Genomic DNA, 18424 nt, shown 5'->3' with positions numbered 1-18424 from the left:
GATTCACAGACTCACGTGCCAACATCAATGCCGAGATTGGCTGGCCACAACCTGAAAGGAAAGTTGCAGCTACCATATTGCTCATCGGGAGACTGTTCCCAGCGGGGAAACTAAAATTTAAAAGTGATACAAGGATTCAAAGTAGAGGTACTCTGACCCCATGGGACTAATGAAGGGGTCTGTGGGGGACCCCTCATCAGCAAGAACTTGTCCCAAAACATTTTTAATTTTAAACACATAAGGATACGCTGAGCCACCCTGATCCTCCCAGATCCTCAAGGATTCAGGTAGATCTGTAGAGCCAGACTCCAATGGAAAAAAACAAATACAACCATTAACAGACCCACACACCTACTCACACACTAACACACCCACTTACACAACCACCCACCCACAAAATCACTCTCACCTACTCAGACCCAAACAGCACTCATACAAACACTCATGCGAATACTTACCCACACAACCACTCAAACCCACCCACACTCTTATAGCCACACACACCAACTCACCCATTTACACACTCATACACCCACTCACACCCCCACTCAGATCCACAAAACCACTCACACCCAGAGACCCACACAGCACTCACACAACAATTCACACACCCATTCAGCCACTCACACAGCTACTTACAGACCAACAAAAAACACCCACAGACCACCTACACACCCACACAGCCTCTTACACACCTTTATGCACATCGAAAGAGCCACACCCACTCATAGACCCACACAGCCAGTCACACACAGACACACACACACCACACATTCACCCCCACTTACACACCCACATAATTATTCATACACCCACTCATACACCCAGCTTACAGGGATGTTATAGTTCGGACATAGCATTAAAAAAAAAAAAAAAAACATTCAATGACAAAACAAAGGTTACAGGGACATTATAGTTAGGAAATAAAATTAAAACACCTCCGAAATGTACTGAAAAAAACTAAGGTTACAGGGACGTTATAGTTAGGGTTAGATTTTACACACACAAAATCATAGAAATTCAGCAGTTATATTAATCTCAAGTAATAATAACTCGTACCCTAGGGTAACTATAACTCGCACCCTCGTCATGCACTGCTATGTACCCCACACATTACATCACTCATAACATCTTTTATGACACCAATGATAATATCACTAACATTTGCAGTGAAATTATTAATGAGAAAACCGTACATGGCGGGGTTCTATAATGTTATAGAACGTGTCATGAGTGATGTAATATGTGGGGTCATAAGCACTGCATGGCAGGGGCACAGGTTATAGTGAGCTCTGCTAACTATAACTGGTGAAGTTCTGTGGCTTTATTAGTTCATAACATTAATATTGTCACTGACAGTCACCTAACTACAACGTTACTTAAACATTTGTATTTTTCAGTGAATATATGTGTACACACACACATTTAGTATGCTCTTTCCATACTCACATGTACTTTACACTCTTTTGTCACCCGCAAGAAAACAATGTAACAATGGAGTCGATGCCCATGAGCATTACCACAGAGAGGAGTCGTCACTGGACCTTGTGACTCGAAAGACTTTTTTGAAGAAAAACAACTTGCACAACTCTGGACCCATCATGTGTATCTACTACCACACACGCCTTTGAATATTTGAGGAAAAAAAAAGAATTATATATATATATATATATATATATATGTATATATATATATATATATATATATATATATATATATATATATATATATATATATATGGAAAATGTCACTTACCCAGTGTACATCTGTTCGTGGCATGAGACGCTGCAGATTCACATGCTGTGCATTATCCTGCCATCTAGTGTTGGGCTCGGAGTGTTACAAGTTGTTTTTCTTCGAAGAAGTGTTTTCGAGTCACAAGACCGAGTGACTCCTCCCTTTCGGCTCCATTGTGCATGGGTGTCGGCTCCATCTAAGATTGTTTTCCCCGCAGAGGGTGAGGTAGGAGTTGTGAGTATACTAGAGGTGCCCATGCAATGGAGTAGTTATGTATGTAATTAATGTGTATCAAAAGAATATTTATTTACAATTTTAATTCAACTAAGAACGGCTACAGGCTACCGGGGAGGTGGGAGGGCGCATGTGAATCTGCAGCATCTCATGCCATGAACAGATGTACACTGGGTAAGTGACATTTTCCGTTCGGTGGCATGTGTAGCTGCAGATACACATGCTGTGCATAGACTAACAAGCAATAATCTCCCCAAAAAGCGGTGGTTTAGCCTGTAGGAGTTGAAGTTGTCTGAATGAAAATGTCACTTACCCAGTGTACATCTGTTCGTGGCATTAGTCGCTGCAGATTCACATGCTGTGCATAGTCCGCCGTCTGGTGTTGAGTCGGAGTGTTACAAGTTGTTTTGCTTCGAAGAAGTCTTTTCGAGTCACGAGACCGAGGGACTCCTCCTACTTTGGTTCCATTGCGCATGGGCGTCGACTCCATGTTAGATTGTTTTCCCCGCAGAGGGTGAGGTAGGAGTTGTGTATGTTAGTAATAGTGCCCATGCAATGGAATGAATACGTATGTACAAAATTAAGGTTTAATGTAATATATTTACAAATGTACAAATGTTCAAGATCTACTTCTAAACGGCTACAGGCTCCCGGGGAGGAGGGTGGGCGCATGTGAATCTGCAGCGACTAATGCCACGAACAGATGTACACTGGGTAAGTGACATTTTCAGTTCGGTGGCATGTGCTGCTGCAGATACACATGCTGTGCATAGACTAGTAAGCAGTTATCTCCCCAAAAGCGGTGGTTCAGCCTGTAGGAGTAGAAGTAGTTTGAAATAAAGTTCTTAGTACGGCTTGACCTACTGTGGCCTGTTGTGCAGATAACACATCTACACAGTAGTGTTTAGTAAATGTATGAGGCGTAGACCATGTTGTTGCCTTACATATTTCGGTCATTGGAATATTTCCTAGAAAGGCCATAGTAGCACCTTTCTTTCTGGTTGAGTGTGCCTTTGGTGTAATAGGCAGTTCTCTCTTTGCTTTAAGATAGCAGGTTTGGATGCACTTTACTATCCATCTGGCGATACCTTGTTTTGAAATTGGATTTCCTGTATGAGGTTTTTGGAAGGCAATAAATAGTTGTTTTGTTTTCCTAATTAGTTTTGTTCGGTCAATGTAGTACATTAGTGCTCTTTTGATGTCTAATGTATGTAGTGCTCTTTCAGCTATTGAATCTGGCTGTGGGAAGAACACTGGTAATTCCACTGTTTGGTTTAAGTGGAAAGGTGAGATAACCTTTGGTAAGAATTTTGGATTTGTTCTTAGAACGACCTTATTTTTGTGTATTTGAATAAATGGTTCTTGTATGGTAAACGCCTGTATTTCACTTACTCTTCTTAGAGATGTGATGGCAATGAGAAATGCAACTTTCCACGTCAAGTATTGCATTTCACAAGAATGCATGGGTTCGAAAGGTGGACCCATGAGCCTTGTCAAGACAATGTTGAGGTTCCATGAAGGAACAGGTGGTGTCCTTGGTGGTATTATCCTCTTTAGGCCCTCCATAAATGCTTTAATGACAGGTATTCTAAATAGGGAAGTTGAATGAGTAATCTGCAGGTAAGCAGATATTGCTGCGAGATGTATTTTTATGGAAGAGAAAGCTAGATTTGATTTTTGTAGATGTAGTAAATATCCTACTACATCTTTTGGAGATGCATGCAATGGTTGGCCTTGATTATTATGGCAGTAACAAACAAATCTTTCCATTTACTTGCATAGCAGTGTCTAGTGGATGGCCTTCTAGCTTGTTTTATGACCTCCATACATTCTTGTGTGAGGTTCAAGTGTCCAAATTCTAGGATTTCAGGAGCCAAATTGCTAGATTCAGCGATGCTGGGTTTGGATGCCTGATCTGTTGTTTGTGTTGTGTTAACAGCTCTGGCCTGTTGGGTAGTTTGACATGAGGTACTACTGACAGGTCTAGTAGTGTGGTATACCAAGGTTGTCTTGCCCATGTTGGTGCTATTAGTATGAGTTTGAGTTTGTTTTGACACAATCTGTTTACTAGATATGGAAGGAGAGGGATAGGGGGAAAAGCGTACGCAAATATCCCTGACCAATTCATCCATAGAGCATTGCCTTGAGATTGCCGGTGTGGGTACCTGGATGCGAAGTTTTGGCATTTTGCGTTTTCTTTTGTTGCAAATAGATCTATTTGAGGTGTTCCCCAAATTTGGAAGTAAGTGTTCAGGATTTGGGGGTGAATTTCCCATTCGTGGCCCTTTTGGTGATCCCGAGAGAGATTGTCTGCTAGCTGGTTCTGGATCCCTGGAATAAACTGTGCTATTAGGCGAATGTGGTTGTGAATTGCCCAATGCCATATTTTTTGTGTGAGGAGACACAACTGTGTCGAGTGTGTTCCCCCCGTTTGTTTAAATAATACATTGTCGTCATGTTGTCTGTTTTGACAACAATGTATTTGTGGGTTATCATTGGTTGGAATGCTTTCAACGCTAGAAATACTGCTAACAATTCTAGGTGATTTATATGAAACTTTCTTTGATGTACGTCCCATTGTCCTTGGATGCTGTGTTGATTGAGGTGTGCTCCCCACCCTGTCTTGGAAGCATCTGTTGTTATCACGTATTGTGGCACTGGGTCTTGGAAAGGCCGCCCTTTGTTTAAATTTGTACTGTTCCACCATAGAAGCGAGATGTATGTTTGGCGGTCTATCAACACCAGATCTAGAAGGTGACCGTGTGCATGTGACCATTGTGATGCTAGGCACTGTTGTAAGGGCCGCATGTGCAATCTTGCGTTTGGGACAATGGCTATGCATGAGGACATCATGCCTAGGAGTTTTAAGACCATCTTTGCGTGTATCTTTTGTGTTGGATACATAGCTTGTATCACCTTGTGAAAATTTTGAACCCTTTGTGGACTTGGAGTGGCTATCCCTTTTGTTGTGTTGATTGTCGCTCCTAAGTATTGCTGTGTTTGACACGGCAAAAGGTGTGACTTTGCATAGTTGATGGAGAAACCCAGTTTGTAAAGGGTTTGTATAACATAATCTGTGTGGTGTAAACACTTTGGTTAATCAAAACCAACTCGCTAACAATCGTCTAGGTACGGGAACACGTGGATTTGCTGCCTCCTGATATGTGCAGCTACTACTGCTAGACATTTTGTAAAGACTCTTGGTGCTGTCGTTATTCCGAATGGCAACACTTTGAATTGGTAATGTATTCCTTCGAATACGAACCTTAGGTATTTCCTGTGCGAGGGATGTATCGGTATATGGAAATACGCGTCTTTTAGATCTAACTTTGTCATGTAGTCTTGCTGTTTCAGTAGTGGTATTACGTCTTGTAACGTGACCATGTGAAAGTGGTCTGATTTGATGTAGGTGTTTAGTGTTCTGAGATCCAATATTGGTCTCAGACTTTTGTCCTTTTTCGGTATTAGAAAGTACAGTGAGTAAACTCCTGTGTTCTTTTGTGTTTTTGGTACTAATTCTATTGCGTCTTTTTGCAGTAATGCTTGAACTTCTAGTCCTAGAAGGTCTATATGCTGTTTGGACATCTTGTGTGATTTCGGTGGGACGTTTGGAGGGAGTTGGAGAAATTCTATGCAATAACCATGTTGGATAATTGCTAAGACCCAAGTGTCTGTTGTTATCTCCTCCCAAGAATTGTAGAACTGGCTTAGTCTTCCCCCCACTGGTGTTGTGTGAAGGGGTTGAGTGACTTGTGAGTCACTGCTTGTTTTGAGGGGTTTTGGGCCCTTGAAATTTTCCCCGGTTTCGTGGGAATTGGCCCCCTCTGTATTGGCCCCGAAAGCCTCCCCTTTGATACTGTCCCTGGTAGGTAGACGGTGTGGTTTGTGAGGTGGTGACTTGTGTGGCTTGACCTCGAAACCCTCCTCTGAAAGTAGATTTGCGAAATGTGCCAAATGTGCCTCTGCCCTGCGGGGAATAGAGTGCGCCCATGGCTTTAGCTGTGTCAGTGTCTTTCTTTAATTTTTCAATTGCAGTGTCCACTTCTGGTCCAAACAATTGTTGTTCATTGAACGGCATATTGAGCACTGCCTGTTGTATCTCAGGTTTGAAGCCGGATGTGCGCAGCCATGCGTGCCTCCTTATCGTTACAGCAGTAGTTATAGTTCTTGCAGCTGTATCTGCTGCATCCATAGAAGAACGGATTTGGTTGTTGGATATGTTTTGTCCCTCTTCAACCACTTGTTTTGCCCGTTGTTGGAATTCTTTGGGGAGGTGCTCGATGAGATGCTGCATCTCGTCCCAATGGGCTCTGTCACATCGCGCTAGGAGTGCCTGCGAGTTGGCGATGCGCCACTGATTTGCAGCTTGTACTGCAACCCTTTTCCCGGCTGCATAAAACTTTCGGCTCTCCTTGTCAGGAGGTGGTGCGTCGCCTGATGTGTGCGAGTTGGCTCTTTTACGAGCTGCTCCTACGACAACTGAATCTGGTGTCAGTTGTGATGTAATAAAAGCAGGGTCTGTGGGTGGTGCCTTGTATTTCTTCTCCACCCTTGGGGTTATTGCTCTGCTTTTAACTGGCTCCTTAAAGATTTGTTTAGCCTGCCTTAGCATTCCCGGGAGCATAGGAAGGCTTTGATAATAGCTATGGGTGGAGGACAGGGTGTTAAAAAGGAAGTCATCCTCGATAGGCTCTGAATGTAGCGATACGTTATGAAACTCTGCTGCCATAGCTACCACCTGAGCATACGCTGTACTGTCCTCAGGTGGTGAGGGCTTAGTGGGGTACGACTCAGGGCTATTGTCCGATACTGGGGCGTCATAAAGATCCCATGCGTCCTGGTCATCTTGGCTCATGGTGGTATGAGCTGGTGATTGTGACGGAGTCTGTGCCGGTGATATATGAGTTGCCGGTGGTGGAGAGGGTGGTGGAGTTACCTTCTTCACCACTTTTGCTTGTGGTGTTTTTTCTTGTTGTTGGAAATCTAGTTTCCTTTTTCTTCTGATTGGGGGAAGGGTGCTGATCTTCCCTGTACCACTTTGTATAAAGATCCACTTTTGCGTGTGATCTACAGCTGTTGTTTGTAATTCCTCCTCAAATCTGTGTTTTTGAAGTTGGGAGGACAGTGAGTGTTCCTCTGAGTAGGAACTGGCTTTCGGTTCGGTTGCTGGGCGTTTTGGCACCGAAACCGTGTCTTTTGTTGTTTTCGGCTCCGAAGAGATTTTCCTCTTTTTCGGTGTCGAACCTTCTTGGCGTCGACCATCTTCGGTGCCGCTATCTCTGTGCCGAGCAGCTTCGGTGCCGCTGCCTCGGTGTCGACCCTTTTCTGCGGCAGTTTCTCGGTCCCGAGATTTCTGCGTGCCTGTGTCTCGACCTGAGTCGGACGATCTCGGCATCAGCTCGCCTTTTTTCGGTGCCGATGGACGGTCACCTACTTTATGGGTTGAGCCATGGCCTGTCGGCAGTGGCGTCCCCTGGGCCTTGTCTGTTTTTCTGTGTGATGCTTGTTTCGACGTCTTACTCACGGTTTCTTCGACGTCGAATTCTTCGGAATCCGATTCGTGGATGGAGAATGTTTCTTCTTCTCCCTCTTCCTCGAACCGTTGTTGTCCTGTCGGCGTGGACGCCATCTGCAACCTTCTGGCTCTTCGGTCTCGGAGCGTTTTTCTCGACCAAAACGCTCGACAGGCCCTACACGTTTCTTCTTTGTGCTCGGGTGACAGGCACAAGTTACAGACCAAATGTTGGTCTGTATAGGGATATTTACCGTGGCATTTAGGACAGAATCGGAACGGGGTCCGTTCTATCAGTCTCGATCTTGCACGCGGTCGGGCCGACCAGGCCCCGACGGGGGATCGAAATTACCCCGAAAGGCTACCGGAGCTCTTCAAGATTCGGCGTCGATTCTAATCTAACCCGATACCGAACGAAACAATACTAACGAATTTTCTGTTGATTCTGACTAACTTTCCGACCCGAAACACGGAGCGAAAAGGAACACGTCCGAACCCGATGACGGAAAAAAAACAATCTAACATGGAGTCGACGCCCATGCGCAATGGAACCAAAGTAGGAGGAGTCCCTCGGTCTCGTGACTCGAAAAGACTTCTTCGAAGAAAAACAACTTGTAACACTCCGACCCAAGACCAGACGGCGGACTATGCACAGCATGTGTATCTGCAGCAACACATGCCACCGAACATAATGTTCTTAATACAGCCTGTCCTACTGTGGCTTGTTGCGTTGCTAACACATCTACACAGTAATGCTTAGAAAATGTATGAGGTGTAGACCAGGTGGCTGCCTTACAAATTTCTGTCATAGGTATATTTCCAAGAAAAGCCATTGTGGCACCTTTTTTCCTAGTGGAATGTGCTCTTGGTGTAATAGGTAATTCTCTTTTTGCTTTAATATAGAAAGTTTGAATATATTTAACTATCCATCTGGCGATGCCTTGTTTGGATATAGGATTACCTGCATGAGGTTTTTGGAAGGCTACAAACAATTGTTTTTTTTAACGAAATTGTTTTGTTCCGTCAATGTAATAAATTAGTGCTCTTTTTATGTCTAATGTATGCAAGGCTCTTTCGGCTACTGAGTCTGGTTGCGGAAAGAAGACTGGAAGTTCCACAGTTTGGTTTAGGTGGAATGGTGATATGACCTTTGGTAAGAATTTTGGATTTGTACGGAGAACCACTTTATGTATTTGTATAAAGGGTTCCTGAATAGTAAATGCTTGTATCTCACTTACTCTTCTAAGTGATGTGATAGCTATTAGAAAGGCTACTTTCCAAGTCAGATATTGCATTTCACAAGAATGCATGGGTTCGAATGGTGGGCCCATGAGTCGTGTTAATACAACATTAAGGTTCCACAAAGGTACTGTTGGTGTCCTTGGGGGTATGATTCTTTTTAGTCCCTCCACAAATGCTTTAATGACTGGGATTCTAAAAAGTGATGTTGTATGTGTAATCTGCAGATAGGCAGAGATTGCAGTGAGATGGATTTTAATTGAAGAGAATGCTAGCTTAGACTTTTGTAAGTGTAATAAGTAGCCTACAATGTCTTTTGCGGAAGCATGCAGTGGTTGAATTTGATTAGTGTGGCAGTAGCAAACAAATCTTTTCCATTTGTTTGCGTAACAATGTCTTGTTGTAGGTTTTCTTGCTTGTTTAATGACCTCCATACACTCTTGTGTAAGTTTTAAATGTCCGAATTCTAAGACTTCAGGAGCCAGATTGCTAGATTGAGCGATGCTGGATTTGGGTGTCTGATCTGTTGTTTGTGTTGGGTTAACAGATCTGGAATGTTTGGTAATTTCATGTGGGGTACTACTGATAAGTCCAACAGTGTTGTGTACCACGGTTGGCGAGCCCAGGTTGGTGCTATGAGTATTAGTTTGAGTTTGTTTTGACTTCGTTTGTTGACCAGATAAGGAATGAGAGGGGGAAAAGTGTAAGCAAATATCCCTGACCAACTGATCCATAGTGCATTGGCCTTGGACTGAGGGTGTGAGTACCTGGACGCGAAGTTTTGGCATTTTGCGTTTCCTTTTGTTGCGAATAGGTCTATGTTTGGTGTTCCCCAGCGTAGGAAGTGATTCTGTAGGATCTGGGGATGAATTTCCCATTCGTGAGTTTGCTGGTGATCTGAGATTGTCGGCTAACTGATTCTGAATGCCTGGTATGTATTGTGCTATCAGGCGAACGTGATTGTGAATTGCCCAATGCCAAATCTTTTGTGCTAAGAGACACAGTTGTGATGAGTGTGTCCCCCCTGTTTGTTGAGATAATACATTGTTGTCATGTTGTCGGTTTTGACAAGGACGTGTTTGTGGGCTACCAGTGGTTGAAATGCTTTTAATGCTAGAAACACCGCTAGCAGTTCCAAATGATTTATGTGAAGTTGTTTTTGCTGATTGTCCCATTGACCCTGGATGCTGTTCTTGTTGAGGTGTGCCGCCCACCCCATCATGGAAGCATCTGTTGTGATAACAGCTTGAGGCATTGGGTCTTGGAATGGCCGCCCTTTGTTTAAATTTATAGGGTTCCACCACTGAAGCGAGAAGTGTGTTTGGCGGTCTATCAACACTAGATCTTGAAGTTGACCCTATGCTTGTGTCTACTGTTTTGCTAGGCACTGTTGTAAGGGCCTCATGTGTAATCTTGCATTTGGGACAATGGCTATGCATGAAGACATCAGGCCTAGAAGTTTCATTACAAACCTTACTGGGTAGTGTTGGTTTGACTGTATGCTTGATGTTACATTTTGGAACGCTTGGACCCTTTGTGGACTTGGAGTAGCAATTGCTCTTTGTGTGTTGAGTGTTGCTCCCAAGTGTTGTTGTATTTGGGATGGTTGCAGATTTGATTTCTGGTAATTTATAGAGAACCCTAGTTTGTGTAGAGTTTCTATAACTTATTGCGTGTGAAGAAGACACTGTTGTTGAGTGTTGCTTTTTATTAGCCACTCGTCTAAATATTTGAATACGTGCATGTGCTGTCTCTTTATGTGAGCAGCAACTACTGCTAGGCATTTTGTGAATACCCTTGGGGCTGTTGTTATCCCGAACGGTAGCACTTTGAATTGATAGTGTACGCCGTGCATTACAAACCTTAAGTATTTTCTGTGGGAAGGATGGATGGGTATGTGGAAATACGCATCCTTGAGATCCAGTGTTGACATGTATTCCTCCTTTTTTAGTAAGGGAACCACGTCTTGAAGTGTTACCATGTGGAAGTGGACTGATTTGATGAAGCGATTCAGTGTTCTGAGATCTAAGATAGGTCTTAACGTTTTTTTCTTTTTTTGGAATTAGGAAATATAGTGAGTAAACGGCTGTTCCTTTCTGATGATTAGGTACTAGTTCTATTGCTTGTTTTGTAATAGTACTTGGACCTCTATTTGTAATAGGTCTAAGTGTTGTTTGGACAGATTATGTGTGTGTTCTTGGTGGCATATCTGGCGGGAATTTTGTGAATTCTATGCAATAACCATGTTGGATAATTGACAGGACCCATGCGTCTGTGGTATGATATGTCCAGTTTTGAAAATATGCAGTAGCCTCCCCCCACTGGTGATAAGTGTTGGGGTTTTGTGACAATGAAGTCACTGTTTGGTCTGGCTTAGTTTGGTTGCTTGGAACTTTCCCCTTCCTCTTGGGAATTGTCCTCTATAGGAACCACGAAACCCTCCCCTTTGATATTGTGTCTGATAGGTGGGTCTGGTTGAGAGGTGGAAGGCTGTGATGTTTGCCGTCGAAAACCTCCTCTAAATTGTGGTTTCCTAAAGGGGTCTCTGATTTGTGGGGAATAGAGCGCGCCCATGGCTTTGGCCGTGTCTGTGTCTTTTTTCAACTTCTCAATTGCTGTGTCAACTTCCGGCCCAAACAACTGTTCCTGATTAAATGGCATGTTCAACACCGCCTGTTGGATCTCTGGCTTGAATCCAGAATTTCTTAACCACGCATGCCTGAGAATGGTTACCGCCGTGTTGACCGTTCATGCTGCCAAGTCTAGCGCGGACCTTATCTGGTTGTTAGATATGGCCTGTCCTTCTTCCACGACCTGTTGAGCACATTTCTGATGTTCCTTGGGCAAGTGCTGTATGATGTGTTGCATCTCGTCCAAGTGTGCCCTGTCGTAGCGAGCAAGTAGAGCTTGCGACTAAGCAAACCGCCATTGATTGGCTGCTTGTGCTGCCACTCGTTTGCCCGCAGTGTCAAACTTTCTGCTCTCTTTGTCAGACGGTGGAGTGTCTCCTGACGATTGAGAGTTTGCTCTCTTTCTTGCTGCTCCTACAACCACTGAGTCCGGTGTAAGTTGTTGTGTTATGAACACAGGATCTGTTGGGGGAGGCTTGTACCTCTTCTCAACCTTAGGCGTGATAGCCCTTCCCTTAACTGGCTCCTGGAATACTTGTTTTGCGTGTTTGAGCATACCCGGGAGCATTGGCAGACTCTGATAGGAAGTGTGGGTGGATGCTAAGGTGATAAACAGGAAATCATCCTCTATTGGCTCTGTGTGCATTGCTACGTTGTGGAACGTAGCTGCCCTGGATAGTACCTGTGTATATGCAGTACTGTCTTCTGGAGGTGACGGCTTTGTTGGATAACAATCCGGGCTGTTATCCGATACTGGTGCATCATATAAGTCCCATGCATCAGCATCATCCTGTGTCATCCCTGTATGTGTGGGTGACTGCACTGGAGGTGTTCCCACTGGTGACAGTTGTGGGGAGTGCGGTGGGGACGGTTGTGGTGAAAACATTGGTGGTGGGGATTTGTCTCTAACCACCTTTGCCTTAGGCTGCATTTCAGTCTCCTGAAATGCAAGTTTTCTTTTAGATTTGGTTGGAGGTAAAGTTTGTATTTTTCCAGTCTCTTTCTGGATATGTAACCTCCTTTGTGTATGGTCCGGTTCTTCCATACTTAATTCCTGCTCAAATCTATGTCTTTCCTTCATTTGGCTGGAAAGTCCTTGCTCTTCTGTGTAAGAGTTTATTTTCGGCTCCGAAGCCACTTTTTTCGGTACGAGGTTTCAGATATAGGGGGTCATTCCGACCTCGGCGGTCTTTTCAATAGACCGCTGAGGGACCGCCGTACGGAATACCGCCAGTGCTGGCGGTCTTCCGCATGGGCCATTCTGACTGTTGGCAGCGCTCCGCCCGTTTCCGGACGAAGAGCCGCCAACAGCCATACTGGCGGCAGGCGGGGAAGTGGAGGTAGCTCCACCTCCACGCCAACAGAACACCGCCCAGCGAATCACGACCTGTGATTCGCTGTGGCGGTGTTCTGTTGGCGTCGCGGTGTCGGCGGAGCTGCCCGTTCCCTCCCGGAGGATCACCCGGAACAGGTAAGGTGATCGTCCGCTAGGGAAGGGGGGTGGGGGGTTGTTGTGTGCGTGCATGGGGGTGTGCGTGTGTGTATATTGAGGGGGCGTGTGAATGCGTGCATGAATGCGGGGGGTGTGTGTATGTGCATGAATGCGTGCATGAATGCGGGGGGGTGTGTGTATGTGCATGAATGCGTGCATGAATGCGGGGGGTGTGTGTATGTGCATGAATGTGTGCATGAATGTGGGGGGGGGTGTATGTGTATGAATGTGTGCCTGTATGTGTGTATGTGTGTGTATGTGTGTGTATATGTTGGGGATCGGGGTGGGGGACGGGGGTCCTGCAACCTTTTGGGGGTGGCAGGGGTGGTGGGGGGGGTAGGGGAGGGAGTCGGGGTGGGGGTTGGGGCGACCCCTATCAGTGCCAGGGAAGGGATTCCCTGGCACTGATAGTGCTTACCGCCATGGATTGAATGGCGGTCCCCAACCGCATGAAATCCATGGCGGTAAGCCGGGGTCAGGAGGGTTGGAATACCGCCGGCGGTATGTGACGACCGCCGGGCTGGAGACCCAGGTCTCCAGCCCGGCGGTCGTTACCGCCGTGGCGGTCGGAACGGTGAATCGGCGGCTGACCATGGCGGTAACCGCCATGGTCAGAATACATGAAAAAAGACCGCCAGCCTGTTGGCGGTCTTACCGCCGCTTCACCGCCGACTGCCAGGGTCAGAATGACCCCCATAGTCTTTTTCTCACTTTGGGTGAGTCGAACTCTCGGTGTCGAGATCGTTCGGTGCCGGAATTTCGACCGGAGTTGGAAGTCTTCGGCAAATCCCTGGCCTTTTTCAGTGCCGATGTTTGGTCACCTTCTTTTCGATGGGTTAAGCCATGGCCTGTTGGCGGTGGCATCCCCTTGGCCTTAAATATCTTTGTGTGAGTTTTGGACGGGGCAGGTTTACTCACTGTTTGCTGCACCGTCGAGGTTCGGTCACTTTCGGATTCTTCCGAGTCCAATCCCTGGATGGAAATGCTTTCCTCCTCTCCGACGTCGAGTTGCTCTCTCAGTATCGACGCCATTTGCAGTCTTCTTGCTCGTCGATCTCTTAAGGTCTTTTTCGATCGAAATGCTCGACAAGCCTCGCAAGTATCCTCCCTGTGTTCAGGTGATAAACACAGATTACAGACCAGGTGCTGGTCTGTAGAAGGATACTTCGAATGACACTCAGGACAGAAGCGGAACGGGGTCCGGTCCATTAGTCTTCGACGACAGGTGTGGTCGGGCCGACCAGGCCTCGGTGAAGAACGAAAGCCCCAAAGGGCTGCCAGAGCGCTTTTGATGTCAGTGCCGATACAATAACACTAACCCGGTACCGAACGATAACAATACTGTCAATTTTTTTATAATTTAGCTAACTTTCCCGATTCAAAATATGGAGCGAAGAGGAACACGTCCGAACCCAATGGCGGAAAGAAAACAATCTAAGATGGAGTCGACCCCCATGCGCAATGGAGCCAAAAGGGAGGAGTCACTCGGTCTCGTGACTCGAAAAGACTTCTTCGAAGAAAAACAACTTGTAACACTCCGAGCCCAACACTAGTTGGCAGGATAATGCACAGCATGTGTATCTGCAGCTACACATGGCACCGAATATATATATATATATATATATATATATATATATATATATATATATATATATATATATATATATATATATATATATATATATATATATATATATATATATATATTTACCTTTCTTAACAGGGAGCCGGTGAAGAGTTTTGAGACAAGGGCACAGAGGGGGACGGTGGAAGTTTGAGAATGAGAAATGCTGCTGCATTTTGATCCACTTAAGACTGTGTAGAAGGCAACTGCCACCAGTACCAGATAAAGCAAAAGCAAAATAAGGGCAGCCGAAAGTCCCTGATCAAGTTTCAATCACATACTGTCCTTTGCTTCCACCAAGGCTGTTTCGGTACTGTGTAATGGCCTAAAACCTGACTGAGATGGGTCTAAGATTTCATTAGATTTTAAACTGGTAGATAGCTGCTTATTGATGGCTTTCTCGAGAATCAGTGAAGAATAAGGAGGCAGGGAAACTGGTAGATAGTTATGAAGAGTGCCAGGATCAGACGAGGATTTTTTTGATTTTAGAAGTGGTATGATATAGGCCTGTTTCCTCTGATTTCTAATGGTGGCTGAAATGATGGAACAATTGCACAGCTCAGCGAGAAATATCAAAAGAATTTCAGAACCTAATGGAAATAAATGGTCACAGACAGCTAGGCTTCAGAGTGTGAGAAGAAAATCTCCTCCGCCTGGGCACATAATTTAGCCCTAGGCAGGTGTGTTGCACTTGGAACATCCATCAAAGTTCACCTTAAAGTTTTTCCTTTCACACACATAATTTGTGCAGATGTTGATGGCTTCTATAGTGATGTCCAGTGAGGGCTATTCGCAGCATCTTTGATAGCATCAAAGCGTATTCCAAAGGTCAGTGCCTTTACACCCTTTTGATGTTCTATTTTTTAGGCACGGGACTTGAGCCAGTGGAGGTATGGCGTTGGGAGACATCAGGGTCTAAGTCGCTGGAGTCACCAAGTCTGGGGGTACATGCTCCCACATGGGGCCCAACCCCAAGGGAGCAAGGAGCATCGACCTATATGAGGTCAGCCTACGCACTGGAAAACCGGCCTCATTTTATTTCAATGTCTGGATCTCCTCCAAGAAGCAACAGCTTGGCACTGGGGAATAGTGTCAAGACGCCGAACATTCCCAGAAACATTCCCTCAAGCAAAAAGAGGACTTGTAATCCCAAGGGTGTTTATTAGCATTTTTATTGGAAGATCTTCAAGGTGATAATTCCTTCACAAGTTACTTGCCTATTGCAAAGGAGAGCGCTCTCTTTATGCATCTCTTTGCAGGGCGTAAGTAGAACCAAGCTAGACTTGAAGGCCTTCGGGGTTATGAAGGCTCAAAAATCACAAATTGTGATATAGTTCAGATGGAACACATTTTTGCAGGATCTACACCAAGACTTCAAACCTGAAAGTTTGGGAGGAACATCTGACGCGGTCACTGTCTAATGCTGAGGAAGTTCATGGATGAGATACAGAGACAACACCCTGATCTCCATCAATGAGGCACAGAAAAAGAGGAACTAATGCTAGACTGCCAGCTCAGAGGCCACAAGCTTTTTTATGCAGAAAAAAATGTAGTTTAGGTTGGCCTGCCACAGACTGTTAGAAGTGTCACCAGACTGCTCAATATTGAGTTGCCTACATCTAATGTCAGAAATTGTGTTTAAGGAAGAGTTCCACAGTCCCGGCATTTAGGTGGGACTATTATATGTTCATGACTAGTAGTGAGAATCCTACAATGAAGAAATTAGGTATTAACCACTACACAGACCAGTCTACCCTGAGTGTAGACTAGCATTGAATCTGCAGACTTGCACAGTAATTCAGCAAACATTTATGAGATCGCACAGCGTGTTGAGGAAGGACAAAGGCTGTTCTGACTTCTACAAACATAGAGGATCTTTTCCACCTTGGGGTGATGTAGGAGATAGAAGTAAAAGATATACCTTGGGCTTCGAGCTTCATCATCATCTTTGAGTCAGCCTTGTTCAGCAAGTCTACTGACTTCACCTTGGGAGGCCGCCCTCTGCCACGTTTCAGCCGTGGTGCATCCCTCACCCTCAGCTTCTCAGTGTTACGGGGACGTCCTCTCTTTCCCGTGATGGCCAAGATGCGGGATGGGATCTCTTCGGAGAGTAATTTCACCCATTGGGGGCCCTTTAAGTGACAAAATACACCACTGATCACAATGAAAGTCTATTATAAAACACCATGAAACTTTAAAGGACTATTTAAAGGCTAGGTCAAAAACATGTACAACACGCACTGCACTCTGCAACAGAGCTCATAGGCACAGGTGTCTTGGTGATGCAGAAGACTTTGGGAGGTTCACAAGCAAAGTGCTGGCTAGCTACAAATATTTATTTTTTAGAACATTTGGGGAGGTTCTGCTTCGGTAGCCAAGATTTAATCACCCATCATTAGGGACTGCATCTCCACAAAAGCAGCAAAATAAAATATACATCATCATGAAGCCAAACATCAAAGGAATAGGTTAAGCCCAGTGTTCACAACAGTACTAATTTATTCTTCCTGCTATTCTCAAACTTTGTTCCAAAATGGTGTTTTCAAAATATAGAACATTAGTATACACTGCATGTCTTATAGTCAAGGGTAAGTTGTTTGAACACTCTCTAGAGAAGGTAAGCAACCAGAAAAAAGAAACCATAAGCTCTTTCTCTAAATGTAGCCATAGCCCATAAACTTCCTGTGCCTCACAAAATGCTTGTGGTGTATCTCACTGCCTGCCAGAACATGAGCAAGTCTTGCTCTGAGGATCTGCTTAAAATAGAGTCAAAGCATAACAGTTAGCAGCCTACAGTTGGCATCTAATAAACTAAACACATTATGAATCCTCTTAATTTGTTATTGCCTAATAAAATATTCTCCAAGTCACTATTAGTGCTACAATCTAAGTTGTAAATAGTTGACAGAGAAGGTTTGCAGTAAGACCAGAGGAGGCAGGAAGAAAGAAAAACAAATAAAAATGTGGTTCGAAAACGAATACCAAGTGATGCAAAGTAGCACTTCAGCAGTATTGGCAACAACAGCTGTGCAACCTTTTTCTTCTCTAGGGTCAAAAACAAAACTTAAGTGCACTCACATCTGCAGAACTGCACTCTTCATAAAAGTCTCCAACAGGCATCCGTGGGCTGAAGCTGAAGTGCTCCCTTCGAACGCTGCTAGTAGGGTTCCTGGAAAGGTACTGAGCAAGAGACGAGGATAAGAGACATTGCTGGTACACTTACTACCATCATTCAACTTACCCAAATTAAATGTCCTAATAGTACAGGAACCTGCGTGCAATTAATGATTTGTCAACTAAACAATGCCATCATTCACTCTCCTTTTTACACTGTATGTTTTGTTGTTTGGAGAGGGGGGAGTTAGAGGAAAGCAAGTTCGGTCCCCTTTTCAACCAAGGAAGAACATCCATATTGGTGAAGATGGTCAACACTGGAGAAGGCTCCTATAGTGACGTTTGGGCAGAGCATCCCTATCCAAAAGATTATGCTGCCAATGCTTATATGTGCTCCTACATGCCCCATTTTAGATCCCTTGGTATTTCTTTCTTAGTAAGTCCTGAGTCACTACTTTGGGATAGTAGTCTGCATAGAAAATCTCTACAAACACTCTGCAAGAGTATCTGCGAAGGAAGAATAGCACTCTACCCATACTTAACTACTATTAGCATCCTAGCTGGCCACTGTTAATGAGTTGTCCTACATTCCTACAGATAAACCTTCACGGGGGTGGGTGTGTGCGTGTGTGTGTGTGTGTGCGTGCGTGCGTGTGCGTCTGTGTGTGTGTTGGGGGTAGGCTTATCTCCTTATGTTGTTCCTTCAGACCTACCTGGGGCAGTAGCAATTGTCTTGGAAACCAGCATCTATCATGATAGGTATGAACAAGAAAATGACAAACAAACCACTCCACAGGAGTGGATCACTATCAAGTGGAGGGGACTTCATCATATTAAAGGGG

The 18424-nt window shown here is 44.7% G+C and overlaps 1 protein-coding gene across 5 annotated transcripts in view; it reads right to left on the bottom strand.

Annotated features, from left to right (window-relative positions):
* The window catches only part of BAZ2A (bromodomain adjacent to zinc finger domain 2A), an 867588-nt gene that overhangs the window by 596349 nt on the left and 252815 nt on the right, over positions 1 to 18424 (bottom strand). For all 5 annotated transcript variants that reach the window (XM_069230685.1, XM_069230689.1, XM_069230688.1 and 2 more), the window contains 2 exons: positions 17547 to 17648; positions 16390 to 16600 (listed from right to left, as the gene is read on the bottom strand). In XM_069230685.1, coding sequence (XP_069086786.1) covers positions 16390 to 16600; positions 17547 to 17648 — 313 coding nt within the window. The remainder of the gene's footprint in view (positions 1 to 16389; positions 16601 to 17546; positions 17649 to 18424) is intronic.

The sequence above is a fragment of the Pleurodeles waltl genome, chromosome 4_2, assembly GCF_031143425.1.
Source record: "Pleurodeles waltl isolate 20211129_DDA chromosome 4_2, aPleWal1.hap1.20221129, whole genome shotgun sequence".
Classification (NCBI taxonomy): Eukaryota; Metazoa; Chordata; class Amphibia; order Caudata; family Salamandridae; genus Pleurodeles; species Pleurodeles waltl.
This window is presented reverse-complemented; position numbering and strand designations above follow the sequence as displayed.